Here is a 16,149-nt window from a genome sequence, read left to right as displayed (position 1 = left end):
TTTGCCTTAGACCCACGTAGGCCATTCTTATTTCTGCATCATGAACGCCATTGCAATGTGGTTTGGTGTGATCTTGGCATGCCTTTTGGTAAGTCTGTGCATCATTGTTATATTCAATCATGTCTTAGACACATCCTCCTGGAAAATCGAAGGATGTGCCCAAGACTGGCGTGCTTGAACCTTTAGTGGATGTATGCTTGCGTCAAATGGTCGATTGGTTGATTTATCACATTTCAGACAACTAAAATGTTTTCGTTTATAATATCATTGTCTGTATATGCATAGAGAATATCACGTGACTGACCGTTAGGTACCATTTATCTTACAGTGGGTTGTTTTAAACGTATCTAACGAAAGCTAGTTGGAGGGTTTTTTAAACAGCGACTTGTAACATAAATGGTATCTAACGGACACCAATGTAGTATTCTGTTTCTTACATATCACCAAAACCTGGGTTTTAAACACATTTAAAAGTTTTTTTCCAAAAAAAAACGTATGCTAGAATACAGCTCTTGCCTTTGTAGCGTCACAGACAACTCAGTTTCAAGTCACAAATAATTCAATATCGATTGTGCTTTTTTCTTTCATTGAATTGGTATGTCTGTCGCGACCGAATCATCAATCGTAGGTCTTAAATTGTTAATGTGTTATATGTATGTATTGTGTATCATAAATAACGAATGGTGTACTCACCAACGGGTGTATATAAAACAAGTTAAAGCGGTTTTTTTATCAATTAATCATCGGCTATTGGATGTCATATATTTGGTCATTCTGACACGTAGTCATCAGATGAAACCCGCTAGATGTTTTCTTATATGCACTTTCTCACAGACAGACAGGAAAATACATACCATGGCCTTTGAGCAGTTGTGGTGCACTGGTTGGAACGAGAAAAATCCAATCAGTTGAATGGATCCACCGAGGTGATTCGATCCTGTGACGCAAGCACCTTAAGCTAGCACTCAGCCGATTGAGCTAAATCCCGCCCGTAGGTGTGTAAGAAAGAATATTTCTAATGTTTGTTGTAGTGCAAACTGGATTTTAGTACCCAATAATATCTCTCTCACTAACCACTAACAACTAACCACTAACCCAGTCCTGGCAAAATCCCAGATAGCTGAGGTGTGCGCCCAGGACAGCGTTCTTGAACCTTAATTGGACATTAACACGAAAATAAGTTAAAATGAAAGGATGAAAGGCTTACGGTTATAATAATCATGGAATTAGCAATGAATCACGTAACGTGTTTCATACATAGATGAATCTTGATCTTGCAGTGACGTCATTGGCTATTATTCTACAGCCAATTTGAGAAGCATAAACCGTTATTAGTGCTATTGATGAATATCATTTCAAAGCATAAATTAAACATATGTTACACCGACTGGGTTAGTTCACGTTCTAACATGATCTACGAATGGGTTATTTTAAAGTCCGCGATATGAACTGTTCTCTCTGCGAAAAGTCCACAAAACGACCCATTACTGATAATTGGTATGAGAAACCAGCAGAGCTGTTAACCTGTGGCAAATCTAAGGAGTGAGAAAAATAAAAGCCGGGGCCGAGGGGCTGCAGACCAAACATCGAGATCTCTGGAAGCTTTTTAACATGCTGTTAGAACAAGAAAGGAAAAGGGAATTTACCTAGAATGATTCTGCGAGTAACGAATACAGAGAACCTGCATAATCAGCATATAATTCCATTCAGCTTTAATATACAAACTACGATTATAAAATATTTTTATTTTTAAAACAAAAGTGTGAGCTTATAGTAGCGATACGTGGGAGCGTGAATTTTGTTACATGTATGTGATACTCACGCCACATTCGTGAGAATTGATACTTATAGTAGCGATACGTGAGAGCGTGAATTTTGTTACATGTATGTGATACTCACGCCACATTCGTGAGAATTGATACTTATAGTAGCGATACGTGAGAGCGTGAATTTTGTTACATGTATGTGATACTCACGCCACATTCGTGAGAATTGATACTTATAGTAGCGATACGTGAGAGCGTGAATTTTGTTACATGTATGTGATACTCACGCCACATTCGTGAGAATTGATACTTATAGTAGCGATACGTGAGAGCGTGAATTTTGTTACATGTATGTGATATTCACGCCACATTCGTGAGAATTGATACTTATAGTAGCGATACGTGAGAGCGTGAATTTTGTTACATGTATGTGATACTCACGCCACATTCGTGAGAATTGATACTTATAGTAGCGATACGTGAGAGCGTGAATTTTGTGACATGTATGTGATACTCACGCCACATTCGTGAGAATTGATACTTATAGTAGCGATACGTCAGAGCGTGAATTTTGTGACATGTATGTGATACTCACCCTAGACTTACGTTTAGTTTTTAATAAAATGAAAATAAAAATTAAATTAAAAATCTGTTTTTGAATTGTCTACCAGTATTAGAAATGACAGAACATATAGTTTCAGTATATTGATTATTGTATATAGATGTTATGCAATAAAGGCATCTGTAAGATAACATAATACTGGAAACGTCATATCCTGTTTTTCAGATCGCATCTTCGTCGTCTTTGCCACAGCCATCACACAAGTGAGTTTTAAATATTGTGATTAAGACAATCAAGACCTGTCTTCGGGCACGTAGGAACGATATCTGGAGGGGGCGCAATCGCTGGCTGGGGGGGGGGGCTAGATATTTAAGTAGAATAAAACAGGACATTTTCGTCATCAAGTGGGAGATACAGTCCCCTCCCATCCCGCCACCCCCACCCCCTACCGGCATACGCTCCTCTCCCCGCCGGTTCCTACGCGCCTGGTCTTGAGTAGATATTTTTGAGTATTAGAAGGATGTGTTCAGAATAGATGTACTTAATCATGTTATACATCACGTTATATTTGACTGATTGAACATTTATTCTGGGATGAGTCCGAAGATTCACGTTTCAGAGCTACGTGTAGTTAAGACAAATTCCTATTTCACGCACAGAAAGTGATAAACAGGCAAGACTGGATCTTCATTTTATGGCACAAAACTATTTTCAGACATATATGAATTGATCTGCTGTACATTGTCAAAGAGTTCCATAAACGTAATTGCAACTCGTTAGTTTTTGTAGTTTTATGCAGAAGGGCTAGTAAGTTGTATAACTTGTGCCTAATCCATTGTTCTTTTAAAAAGCAATTAAAAAAATGTTTCAATCAATCTAGATAAGAGCTTATTAGTGCTAATAAATCGCATTCCCATATTTATTCATGATAACCTTGATTAATTTAAGTAAATTTATGCATCAATTCTTAACCAAGGGACATTTGATTTTTAAAGAAAAAACCCTAACCCAACCCAACATAAATATGTTTAAGAAACCTGTATCATCTATTTTCTTTATTTTGTCTGAAACCTTCCTTAAAATCACTAGACGTTGCTGGAAATAAAACATTATGATACATATCATAATACAGTCGCGATATATCGTGATACAAAGAATCTCGTAATACCCATCCCTACCATAGACGTCTTTAAATGTCAGTTTCTGATATGTCTGAAAGTAAACTTGTAGTTTTAATCAACACGTCATGCCATTTTGTTTCATTTGGGTAATGACATGCACATCCTTTAAAAAAAACTTCTTTTTTCTTGCAGTTTGGAGAAACGAAATGCTCCGTGTAAAGGTGAGCAAATACTTTTGTAAATTTCCTCCTTGTAACTTATTCATGTTACATATATTACACGTGCAAGTTATTCCTGATATCTTTGTTGATGCCAGTTTGAAAACTGAAACTGTGGACATAAAATATGTATGGCTCTCATCCTTCAACAGTATGTTCAGGAAAGATTTTGTTTTTAAAATCTTGATTAGCGATATTTCTAGTCATTTAAAAATCGATTACCAACTACTGTTAAATGTTTAAATTATGTAGCGATCTCTGAAATTTGCGTAGCGAATCGAAGGAAGGAAGGAAATGTTTTATTTAACGACGCACTCAACACATTTTATTTACGGTTATATGGCGTAGGGCATATGGTTAAGGACACATAGATATTGAGGGAGAAAACCCGCTGTCGCCACATCATGGGCTATTCTTTTCGATTAGCAGCAAGTTTAATATGCACCGTCCCATAGACAGGATAGCACATACCACGATATTTGATGTACCAGTCGTGGTGCACTGGCTGGATCGAGAAATAGCCCAATGGGCCCACCGACGGAGATCGATCCCGAACCGACCGCGCATCAAGCGAGCGCTTTACCACTGGGTTACGTCCCGCCCTAGCGAATCGCGACGCACTACTGAACAAATTGTTCCCTGATGTTTATTAATAACACCTCACATAGCTTCGTTTGTTATTCATGTTACACATATTACACGTGCAAGTTATTCCATAAACATCAGTTTAATGCCAGTCTACAAACAGAAACCTCTAAACATCGCAGACTATGTACATCCCTTATTATTCTACAGTACGTCTATTAATAACACCTCACATAGCTTCGTTTGTTATTCATGTTACACATATTACACGTGCAAGTTATTCCATAAACATCAGTTTAATGCCAGTCTACAAACAGAAACCTCTAAACATCGCAGACTATGTACATCCCTTATTATTCTACAGTACGTCTATTAATAACACCTCACATAGCTTCGTTTGTTATTCATGTTACACATATTACACGTGCAAGTTATTCCATAAACATCATTTTAATGCCAGTCTACAAACAGAAACCTCTAAACATCGCAGACTATGTGCATCCCTTATTATTCTACAGTACGTCTATTAATAACACCTCACATAGCTTCGTTTGTTATTCATGTTACACATATTACACGTGCAAGTTATTCCATAAACATCAGTTTAATGCCAGTCTACAAACAGAAACCTCTAAACATCGCAGACTATGTACATCCCTTATTATTCTACAGTACGTCTATTAATAACACCTCACATAGCTTCATTTGTTATTCATGTTACACATATTACACGTGCAAGTTATTCCATAAACATCAGTTTAATGCCAGTCTACAAACAGAAACCTCTAAACATCGCAGACTATGTACATCCCTTATTATTCTACAGTACGTCTATTAATAACACCTCACATAGCTTCGTTTGTTATTCATGTTACACATATTACATGTGCAAGTTATTCCATAAACATCAGTTTAATGCCAGTCTACAAACAGAAACCTCTAAACATCGCAGACTATGTACATCCCTTATTATTCTACAGTACGTCTATTAATAACACCTCACATAGCTTCATTTGTTATTCATGTTACACATATTACACGTGCAAGTTATTCCATAAACATCAGTTTAATGCCAGTCTACAAACAGAAACCTCTAAACATCGCAGACTATGTGCATCCCTTATTATTCTACAGTACGTCTATTAATAACACCTCACACAGCTTCATTTGTTATTCATGTTACACATATTACACGTGCAAGTTATTCCATAAATATCAGTTTAATGCCAGTCTACAAACAGAAACCTCTAAACATCGCAGACTATGTGCATCCCTTATTATTCTACAGTACGTCTATTAATAACACCTCACATAGCTTCATTTGTTATTCATGTTACACATATTACACGTGCAAGGTATTCCATAAATATCAGTTTAATGCCAGTCTACAAAGAGAAACCTCTAAACATCGCAGACTATGTACATCCCTTATTATTCTACAGTACGTCTATTAATAACACCTCACACAACTTCGTTTGTTATTCATGTTACACATATTACACGTGCAAGTTATTCCATAAATATCAGTTTAATGCCAGTCTACAAACAGAAACCTCTAAACATCGCAGACTATGTACATCCCTTATTATTCTACAGTACGTCTATTAATAACACCTCACATAGCTTCATTTGTTATTCATGTTACACATATTACACGTGCAAGTTATTCCATAAATATCAGTTTAATGCCAGTCTACAAAGAGAAACCTCTAAACATCGCAGACTATGTACGCCCTGATTCTTCAACAATGGTTTTATTACACGTGTTATTACACATATTACACGTGTACGTTATTCCTTTATGTGTTTCTTGATCCCAGTCTGCAAACAGAAACCTTTAAACATCTATGTACGGCCCTGATTCTTCTACAGTGAGTTTATTGCACGTGTTATTACACATATTACACATGTGTTTCTTGATCCCAGTCTGCAAACAGAAACCTTTAAACATCTATGTATGGCCCTGATTCTTCTACAATGTGTTTATTGCACGTGTTATTACACATATTACACATGTGTTTCTTGATCCCAGTCTGCAAACAAAAACCTCTGGACATCGCCTTCATCATCGACTCATCGAGCAGCGTGTGGCCGGAGAACTTCACCCTCGGCTTGTGGTTCGTGCAGGACTTCGTTGACATCTACGACATCTCCCCGACCAAGGTTCGAGTCGCCGCCGTGACGTTCGGAGACCGCGTCTACACGGAGCAGGCGTTCCACTTTGGAGACTACACGGAGAAAGAAGCGCTCAAGAAGGCCATCACAGACTTGGAGTTCATGGCCGGACTGGCCACGGAAACTGGCGAGGCCATCAAATTTTACAGGTCACTCTAAAACGTTATTAATTCTAATTCTAGCGTATATTTTTAAAGCCTTTTGCTCTAGTTATAAAGCAAAGTAAAATAGTATAGGCCTTTATAGTGTTTTATATATCTACAGTAAATTACACGTTACTTACGTTTTGTTTAAATTGTGAATTTTGATAAATGCGATGTGTTTCTGGTCATCTTGGTAATTGTATTATCACCAAATTGGGATCGATCACCGTCGGTGGGCCCATTGGAATATTTCTCGTTTCAGCCAGTGGACCACGACTGGTATATCAAAGGCTGTGGTATTTGCTATCCTGTCTGTAGGATGGTGCATATAAAAGATCCGTTGGGATAATGTAACGGTTTTCCTATCTAAGACTACATGTCAAAATTAGCAATTGTTTGACATCCAATAGCCGATGATTAAAAAATCAATGTGCTGTAGTGGTGTCGTTAAATAAAACAAACTTTAACTTACTGTAGGTCTATGTTGCGGCAGACAGATTGACTGGCTGGTTTCCTGGCTGACCAGCTGGTGGACAATGAGTCAGAAACAGACTTTGACAGTCAGTCAAATGTGTAATCATTGTCGTTTTAACTTTGTACGGAGGGGGGACGGGATTTAGCTCATTCAGCTGAGTGCTCGCTTGAGGTGGATTGCGTCGCAGGATCGAACCACCTCGGTAAATCCATCCAATTTGTTCTCGTTCCAACCAGTGCACCACAACTACTCAAAGACCGTGGTATATGTTTTCCTGCCTGTGGAAAAGTACATATAAAAGATTCCTTCCTGCCGATGATTAATAAATCAGTGTGCTTCAGTGGCGTCGTTAAACAAAACAAACTTTAACTCTACTGTTGACTGTATTGTGGTAGACAGACACACTGACTGGCGACCAGCCTGGCTGACCAGGCCTGGTGCTTATAAAATTGTTAGAGTCTAGACTCGAGACTCTAATAGAGTCTGAGACAGTAATGTCATGACAACGCTATACAAATTGTATGCGTGTGGCGTCATTAGAGATTAAAAAAGTTTGTTTTCTTTAACGACGCCACTAGAGCACATTGATTTTTTATCTTATCATCGGCTATTGAACGTCAAACATCTGTTCATTTTGACACTGTTTTGAAGAGGAAACCCGCTGTCGCCACATAGGCTACTCTTTTTTCGACAGGCAGCAAGGGATCTTTTATTTGCGCTTCCCACAGGCAGGATAGCACAAACCATGGCCTTTGTTGAACCAGTTACGGATCACTGGTCGGTGCAAGTGGTTTACACCTACCCATTGAGCCTTACGGTATTTGGATTAAAAATCCCATGCCTCGACTGGGATCCGAACCCAGTACCTACCAGCCTGTAGACCGATGGCCTGTCACGACGCCACCGAGGCCGGTCATCATCATTAGAGATTAAGTCTGGACTCTAAAAGTTAAAAGCACCGACCCTGATGGTGGATAATGAGTCAGAAACACTTTTACAGTCAGCACAAGTGTGTAATTATTGTCATTCGAACTGTGTCCATGGTTACAGAGAAAACCTGAAGCCCGAGGGTCGGGACGGCGTGAAGCAGATCTGCGTGGTGCTGACGGACGGGAACTCCCAGGACACGCAGAAGACGGCGGACGAGGCGCAACTCACCAGAGAGGAGGGCATCGAGATGTTCGCCATCGGGGTGGGCCACTCCGTGTCCGAGACCGAGCTCAGGAACATCGCCGGCACAGACAACAACGTCATGTCCGTCAGCAACTATGACCTCCTCAGAACTGTCAAGTCGAGGCTCGCATACAAGGCTTGTGGCTGTGAGTGGGTGGGGGAGTTAGTAGGGTTTTAGGTGAGTGTGAGTGGGTGGGTGAGTGGGTGGGTGAATTAAGTAACCAATCAATCAATCAATCAATCAATCAACCAATCAATCAGTGAGTGAGTGAGTGAGTGGATAGCAGGATTTGTTTTGGTGAGTGGGTGAGTCAGTGAGTTGATACCAGGATTTGGTTTGGTTTGGTTTAGTTTGGTGAGTGAGTGAGTGAGTGAGTGAGTGAGTGAATGAGTGAGTGCGTGAGTGAGTGGATAGCAGGATTTGTTTGAGTGAATAAGTGAGTGAGTGAATGGGTGATTGAGTGGACAGCAAGATTTGATTTTGTGAGGCAGTAAGTCAGTGAGGCATTAAGTCAGTGAGGTAGTGAGTGAACAAATGAGCTAACTAGCGAACGAATGTATTATTGTATATGTTTTACTGTTCTGTATGGACTTTTAAATTTATTTATTTTCTTTAAAAGCTTTTTTTGTCAATTATTATCTGCCTAATAAAAAATTATGAAAAGTCAAATATGTCGCTTTCAGTTTGCATCAACTTTAAAGAAATAAAATATGACGATGAGATATGTATAGAAGTTTATATTAAACCTTTATCTATTTTTATTTTTATTTTAGCAAACCCAATACCTGAAGTAGGTAAGTAATATTTTATGTTATAACATGTTGTTATTATGTGTTACTTTGTATCCACCGTATACTCAGTGGTAGAGATCTTGCTACTGGTGCGACGAGTCATAGACATTTTATTGCTTCATGTTTTGTTTTAAAAAAGAGTTTAACAAATTCATCATCTGTTCTTGAATATCTACGAATATTTGTATGCAAACCTAAAATTATTTCTTGTCATAATAAAGTTAAACTTTATTTAGTTTCATTCTTTCTTTGTGTCCGTAACATCAAAAATCATTTGAATATTGGCATGAGCAATATCGTGCTCCATTAACATATAATGTTATAAAATAGTTTACACTCTGGCATATACACAGAAATATGCTAATAATTTCCAACAAAACACTGTTCCAATGAATTATCCAACATACAGTCAATTCTTAATACATCCGTCCTTTTTTATTAAAAATTAAAAAACAGCTTTTAAAAAACCATTAGGATCTGCCACTGTATAAATGTTAATCTTTTTTTCTTTTTTTTAATTACAGTCTGCCGAGACAACCCTATAGATATCTCTTTCGTGGTGGACTCCTCGTCCAGTATTGATCCGAACGATTTCCAACTGGGCCAGGACTTCCTGAAGGAGTTCGTGCAGACGTTCCACGTGGCCCCAGACAACACCAGGATCTCTCTCATCACATTCGGCAACGGCGTCTACGAGGAGGACGCCTTCGACTTCGACACATACGACGAGGAGGAGGACGTCGTCAACGCCATCCGTGATGTTCCCTTCAGGGCGGGCAATTACACATCCACAGGGGCAGGTACGATAGATCACAGGAGGAATCCCATCAACCGACCCTACATTATAGTGCTTTGATTCTTCTTCATTATTCCTCTCAATCCTAGGTGTTTTACGTTAGGTATGGCCTGACTCCAAAGTGGTCAAATACATTTATTTCACAAACCGTTTAGACAGACAGACAGACAGACAGACAGACATGCATACATACATACATACATACATACATACATAGATATAATAGATAGATACATGTAACAGACAAATTAGACAGACAGAGAGACAGACAGACAGACAGATAGATAGAACTAATATATATAGATATATATGTATGTGTGTGTGTATATATATATATATATATATATATATATATATATATATATATATATATATACTGAACAAAATAAGAAACTTCCGCTAACTTTGCTTGAACATAACTTGATGAAAACAAATCGGGGGAATAATTGTTATATATGCGTTTAAAGAGTGTTCCATGATGCATCGTTTGGTGCACAAATCATGGCCATAGGTTAACAGAAACTGGGAGAAATTTTGACCAAGTGTGGTAGGGGTTAAAAAATAAAACACCCACTTAATAATGGGTATGACCACCTCTTGAATTGACCACTGCAGTGCACCGCAGGCGCATAGAATTGACTAAAGTGTTGATTTCTGCCTGTGGAATATTGTTCCATTCCCGAATGAGCGCTTGACGAAGTTCGTTGACGTTAGCGGGTGGGTTGGGACGACGCCTCAATCGTCTGTCCAGACTATCCCAGACATGCTCGATGGAGTTGAGATCAGGACTTTTAGCGGGCCAGTCATCAATGAAATCAATGTTATTTGTCCTAAGAAAATTTACAGTGTCTCTAGCTGTATGAGAGTTGGCATTATCATGCTGAAAACTCGAGATGTTGGCGTTGTTATGGAACAGAGGAATGACGTGATGAGCGAGAATGTCATCGCGGTAACGTTGAGCATTTAAATTGCCATCAATGACGACTAGTGGTGAACGATAACCATGGGCAATGGCTTCCCAGACCAGGACAGAATCCCACCCCCGAAACGATCTCGTTCAAGAACACAACAGTCAAGAACGGTATTCCAGCGTCGCCGTATCCAACGAGTGTGTACACGTGCCCAATTAAGACGATGACGTTGCGTTAAAACGCATCCGACGTAAGGACGTCGTGCATGTAAACCGTTCTCCCGCAGACGATTACGAACAGTTTGCCCACTGATTCGGTTATTATGAAGCCCAGGTGTGTTAGCAGCAGTAGCAGTGGCAGTTTGGAATCGATTGCGCAAATGCGTGTTCATGATATAGCGGTCTTGACCACGCGTTCTAACACGCGGACGTCCACAACGTGGCAAGTCGTTGGTGCTTCCTGTCGTTCGAAATCTTACGCGAAGATTTCGTATCGCTCGACTAGAACTCCCAACATGCCTTGCAACGTCTTTTGTCGACATGCCAACATCAAGCATGCGAATCGCCCGTTCGCGTAAATTATTGGGTATTCTTGGCATACTAAAAATGCTACAATGTAAAAAACGTTCATTGTTTTACAAATTTTGAAGCGTTTTCGTTCACTTGACAACAGTGTCAGTAAGACAAGTAAAACAAATTGACCGAATACTACACGGGACATGTCGAACCATGCATGTACGTGCAAACTGAATTTCACGTTGTCGACGATTAACAGTGCAAAAATAATTGATAAAATTCATGAATCCTGATAATACAGCTCAAGGCTAATACTACCTATATAATTTCATTACACAATGAATTCTTTAACACAACAAATACTATATGTACAAATCGGAAGTTTCTTTTTTTGTTCAGTATATATATATATATATACGTTTTATCCAGACGGGTTATGAACATATATATTATAAGTGTTATATTGGTCCTAATACTTTGACGTCATAGACAAACAGATGTATAGATCGGGGTATATTCCAGGTATAAAATACATGCTGGACTAACAGATCTATGTATAGATCGGGGTATATTCCAGGTGTAAAATACATGCTGGACATACAGATGTATAGATTGGTGTATATGTCAGGTATAAAATACATGCTGACAAACAGATGTATAGATTGGTGTGTATTTCAGGTATAAAATACATGGTGTATAATTCCAGATATGAAATACGTGCTGGACAAACAGATGTATTGATTGGTGTATACTTCAGGTATAAAATACGTGCTGGACTAACAGATGTATAGATTGGGGTATATTCCAGGTATAAAACACATGCTGGACAAACAGCTGAATAGTTTGGTGTATATTCCTGGTAGATAAACATATGAATAGATTGGTGTATATTCCAGGTATAAAATACATGCTGGACACGCAAATGAATAGATTGGTGTATATTCCAGGTATAAAATACATGCTGGACACGCAGATGAATAGATTGGTGTATATTCTAGATATAAAATACATGCTGGACACGCAGATGAATAGATTGGTGTATATTCCAGGTATAAAATACATGCTGGACAAACAGATGGCCAAGGCTCGACCAGGTGTTGCTCGCATCGCTATCGTGTTGACCGACGGACAGAGTCAAGAGTGGCAGAATACTTACGACGAGGCTAAGTTCGCGCAGGCTGCTGGCGTCTCCATGTTCGCCATTGGCGTAGGAAAGGTATGTGTAGCATGGGAGATCCACCAATGTGTTTAATTTGTATTGGTGTAGGAAATGTGTGATTAGAATTTGTATTGGTGTAGGAAAAGTTTCTTCAGAATTTCTTTTGACATCGAATTTGTATTGATGTGTGAAATCTTTATTTAGAAAGTGTATTGCTGCTGTAAAAGGAATGCTTAAAATTTGTACTGTTGTAGGATAGTCCTAGATATGTTTAAATTTTTAGTGTATAGAAAAGATATAAATAGAATTTGTTTTCGTGTTAGAAAAGTCAGATTCGTAGACGCCGAATGACACTACTGAGTGCGTTTGTGCTTTGTGAATTTAAAGATATCCGGGACAGCAAATCAGCAGTCATAAACTTTCAAAACATCCATAAGATAAGAATTTGAATGCGCTCATTTAGTTAATAGTCTAAAACTCCTTTTCTTTAAGTTTCTATAATGCGTTCCGAATGTTTTATCCTGTTTGTGGGATGGTGCATATAAACATATAAAAAAAAAACTTGCTACTAATGAAAATAATGTAGCAGGTTTCCTCTCTAAGATAGTATGTCAAAAATTACCAATTGTTTCACATGCAATGGCCGATGATCAATAAATCAATGTGCTCTAGTAGTGTCGTTAAGCAAAACAAACGTTAAACTTTTTGTTAGTAGTTACTCGATATAGCAGCCACATCGATGTTGTAAAAAAAAGAGAAAAGCTCTTGGTTGGAGCCCATGGCGGTGTGCGAACCTTGGTTGGAGCCCATGGCGGTGTGCGAACCTGTTCCAAAACAAAGTTTAACTTTAACTTAAAGCTGTGGTCACATAGCCGTTAGTGGACGTAATGATCCGTAGGATAGATTACCGTGGGTCAAACGTGGTGTAAGTACGTTAAACTACGTTGAAATACGTTAAGATACGGCAGGTTTTGGTTGATGAGCCACCGAAGGGTACGGATAAATACGTTAAAATAAGGTACACCACGTTAAAGTAAGATAAACTACGCTAGACTACGCTAGTTAGAGTCCGGCTCGCCCACGGACAAGTACGGAGTGGTACGTAAGACAACGCTCGAGTACGGTAGACTATGGTAGCATGTACGCTATACTACGCTAGAATACGCAAGACTACACTAAAGAAGGTCCAACTATATTTAGCAACTACCCACGGAGTCTAAAATCCTGTCGTGAAACTGGTCAGATATTAGTTTTGTGCGGATCAAAGTACGCTAGAGTACGCTAGAGTACGGTTGAGTACGTTAAGAGGTACGTTATACTACGTTAGACTTCGCCACAGTACGTTAGCAAATTCATCCTCTAACGTACCGCTCTTTTGAACATGTCCAAAAATTAAATCGGAAATCACGGCTCACCCAAGTTAATACCAAGTTAGCATCAAGGACAAATACGGTACGGTACGGATGCCGGTACGTTCAACTACATTCAACTAAGTTCAACTACTTTCAACTACGTTAGCCTCCACTACGTTCAACTACGTCTACTAACGGCTATGTGACCACGGCTTAAAGGGACACGCCCTAGTTGTTAACCATTACGCCGTTGTTTTTCGCTATTAAATCCATTTTCTCACAAATAAAATTGCACTTTACTTACATTTTATTATTTAGAATATACATTTCCATTCACCTGAAGTGGGTTTTTTTGTGTGTAATCCTGGTAATCCTGGTGTTTGTAATACCACAAAATGCATTTTTCTTATTTCTTAAAAACGTAGCGCGTCTGAGAAAAAACCGTTGAGCAGACAAGGTCTAATCTATTTTTAGAGGGGATCTTCCCGTTTCAACGTCACAGACGTAGGTATACCATGTGCCCGTTATCATTTTGGTTCGGTTTGTTTTCTCGTGCATGGTTCGCGTAATCAACATCCGATTTGTTGTTGTTGTTTGCTTGTCGTTCATTTGTGAGGTTTTTCTTCACAGTTCGTGAACATTTTCATTAACTTCTCGAATAGCTCTTTGAACGTAACGGTGTGTTTTGTTTTCAGGTTGGAAAGCAGCTGTCCATGGAGGAGCTGGAGAAGATCGCCGGGAACAGCGACCACGTGTTCGTCGCCGCCGACTACAACGCCCTCAACACCATCAAGTTCGAGCTGGACAGCAAGACGTGCATGTCCGGTGAGTCGGGTGCACACCACCAAATGAAACCCCAGTCTGAGTCTATAGCTGCAAACAAACGTTTATACCACTTTTGACATTCCATTGTGTGTGTGTGTGTGTGTGTGTGTGTGTGTGTTACTCTCTCTCTCTCTCTCTCTCTCTCTCTCTCTCTCTCTCTCTCTCTCTCTCTCTCTCTCTCTCTCTCTCTCGTAAGTGGTCAAACTTGTGCCCTATTTTATTCTTTGTACAATAAAATATGTTTTCAATTAATCTCTCTCTCTCGCTATCACTCTTCTCTCTCTCTCTCTCTCTCTCTCTCTCTCTCTCTCTCTCTCTCTCTCTCTCTCTCTCTCTCGTAAGTGGTCAAACTTGTGCCCTATTCTTTTATTCTTTGTACAATAAAATATGTTTTCAATTAATCTCTCTCGCTTGCTAATTAATCTCTCTCGCTTACGCTTCTCTCTCTCTCTCTCTCACGCTCTCTCCTCTCTCTCTCTCTCTCTCTCTCTCTCTCTCTCTCTCTCTCTCTCTCTCTCTCTCTCTCTCTCTCTCTCTCTCTCTCTCTCTCACTCACTTTCTTTCTCTTTAGTTTTAAAAAGTATAATTATGTTTTACAGTGGTCGATACGGGTTGTGATTGTGTGTAATGATAAATTTAAAGTGCGTGTATTTGTTCTGTTTTTTCAGTACTGCATACGTTTGGACAGATTCCACTGTAGAGTGACTTGATTCTACATATTACGTGAAAGACACGATGTTCAGTCACAAGAAAAATAAAACATTTTTGTTTTGAGATGAAAATAAATTGTTGTTTGATAGCATCAAAATGTGTTTTTGTTTCTAATACCAGTTTACTGATTACACTAACTGAATCTGTCAACTGAAAGTAGTCATACTGATTGGAAAAGATTGCTTTTTAGTATTTGCTAAAACCCAAGATAAACTAAAGTATATATACAACGATAAGGAAGTTTTTTTTATGTGTGATCCCCCAATAAAATTATAAATTTATAGTGTACGTGTCAACAGAGGCCGAATGTAGTGCTGGCGGTTGGTTGTTTGTTGTAGTTTGTTTTGTTCTCTTATTTTATCTTTTTGTTGTTTGGTTTTTTGTTGTTTTTGTTAGGGGTTTCGGGGGGGGAGGGGTGTTATTATGTGTTTGGGTTTTTTAATTATTGTGGGGGTTTTTTGTATCTTGGTGGATAAGAGATTTTGTTTGTTGGGTTTATTTTGGGGGTTTATGGTTGGGGATTTGGTGTGGGGTTTATTTGGGGTGGGTGTGATGGTTGGTGGTATTACATAATGTTTGCAATATGTGTAACACTCGAAAATAAACACCATGTAATATGATATATAATTCAATATAACATAAAATGTAACTGATAACTGATAATATTACTTTAACCGCATGGTTGGATGTATATATATGACTACTAAGGTCAGGTCAGGTTAGGTCAGAGGGTTTTACGTGCACATTCAGAGCAAGCTGTTGTAGCGCACGCCCATCATGGCCAGGAAAGGGGTTGGGGAGGGTGGGAGAGGGGGTAGTTTCGGTGCTATGGTATTTTGAAAGCCCCGCAGGATTAAGCTAAAGGAAAGG

The 16,149-nt window shown here is 38.9% G+C and overlaps 1 protein-coding gene across 1 annotated transcript; it reads left to right on the top strand.

The window, feature by feature from the left end:
* On the top strand, positions 1-15,370 carry LOC121367675 (cartilage matrix protein-like). The gene is made up of 10 exons (XM_041491990.1): positions 1-88; positions 2,554-2,591; positions 3,642-3,670; positions 6,285-6,576; positions 8,096-8,364; positions 8,993-9,013; positions 9,535-9,810; positions 12,282-12,448; positions 14,439-14,568; positions 15,237-15,370. The coding sequence occupies exons 1-10, from the start codon at positions 41-43 to the stop codon at positions 15,266-15,268; spliced, it is 1,302 nt and encodes a 433-aa protein (XP_041347924.1). The 5' UTR covers positions 1-40; the 3' UTR covers positions 15,269-15,370.
* The last annotated feature ends 779 nt before the right edge of the window (positions 15,371-16,149 follow it).

This window comes from Gigantopelta aegis, chromosome 3 (genome assembly GCF_016097555.1).
Source record: "Gigantopelta aegis isolate Gae_Host chromosome 3, Gae_host_genome, whole genome shotgun sequence".
Taxonomy (NCBI): domain Eukaryota; kingdom Metazoa; phylum Mollusca; class Gastropoda; order Neomphalida; family Peltospiridae; genus Gigantopelta; species Gigantopelta aegis.
Note: the sequence above shows the minus strand (reverse complement) of the source record. Positions and strands in the feature narration are given on the sequence as shown.

Bases quoted from the DNA above. Each gene is read 5' to 3' on its own strand.
- LOC121367675 (XM_041491990.1), top strand. From the start codon at position 41: ATGAACGCCATTGCAATGTGGTTTGGTGTGATCTTGGCATGCCTTTTG. The intron at 6,577-8,095 runs GTCACTCTAAAA...CCATGGTTACAG, and splicing joins GAGGCCATCAAATTTTACAG to AGAAAACCTGAAGCCCGAGG. The intron at 8,365-8,992 runs GTGAGTGGGTGG...TTTTTATTTTAG, and splicing joins CGCATACAAGGCTTGTGGCT to CAAACCCAATACCTGAAGTA.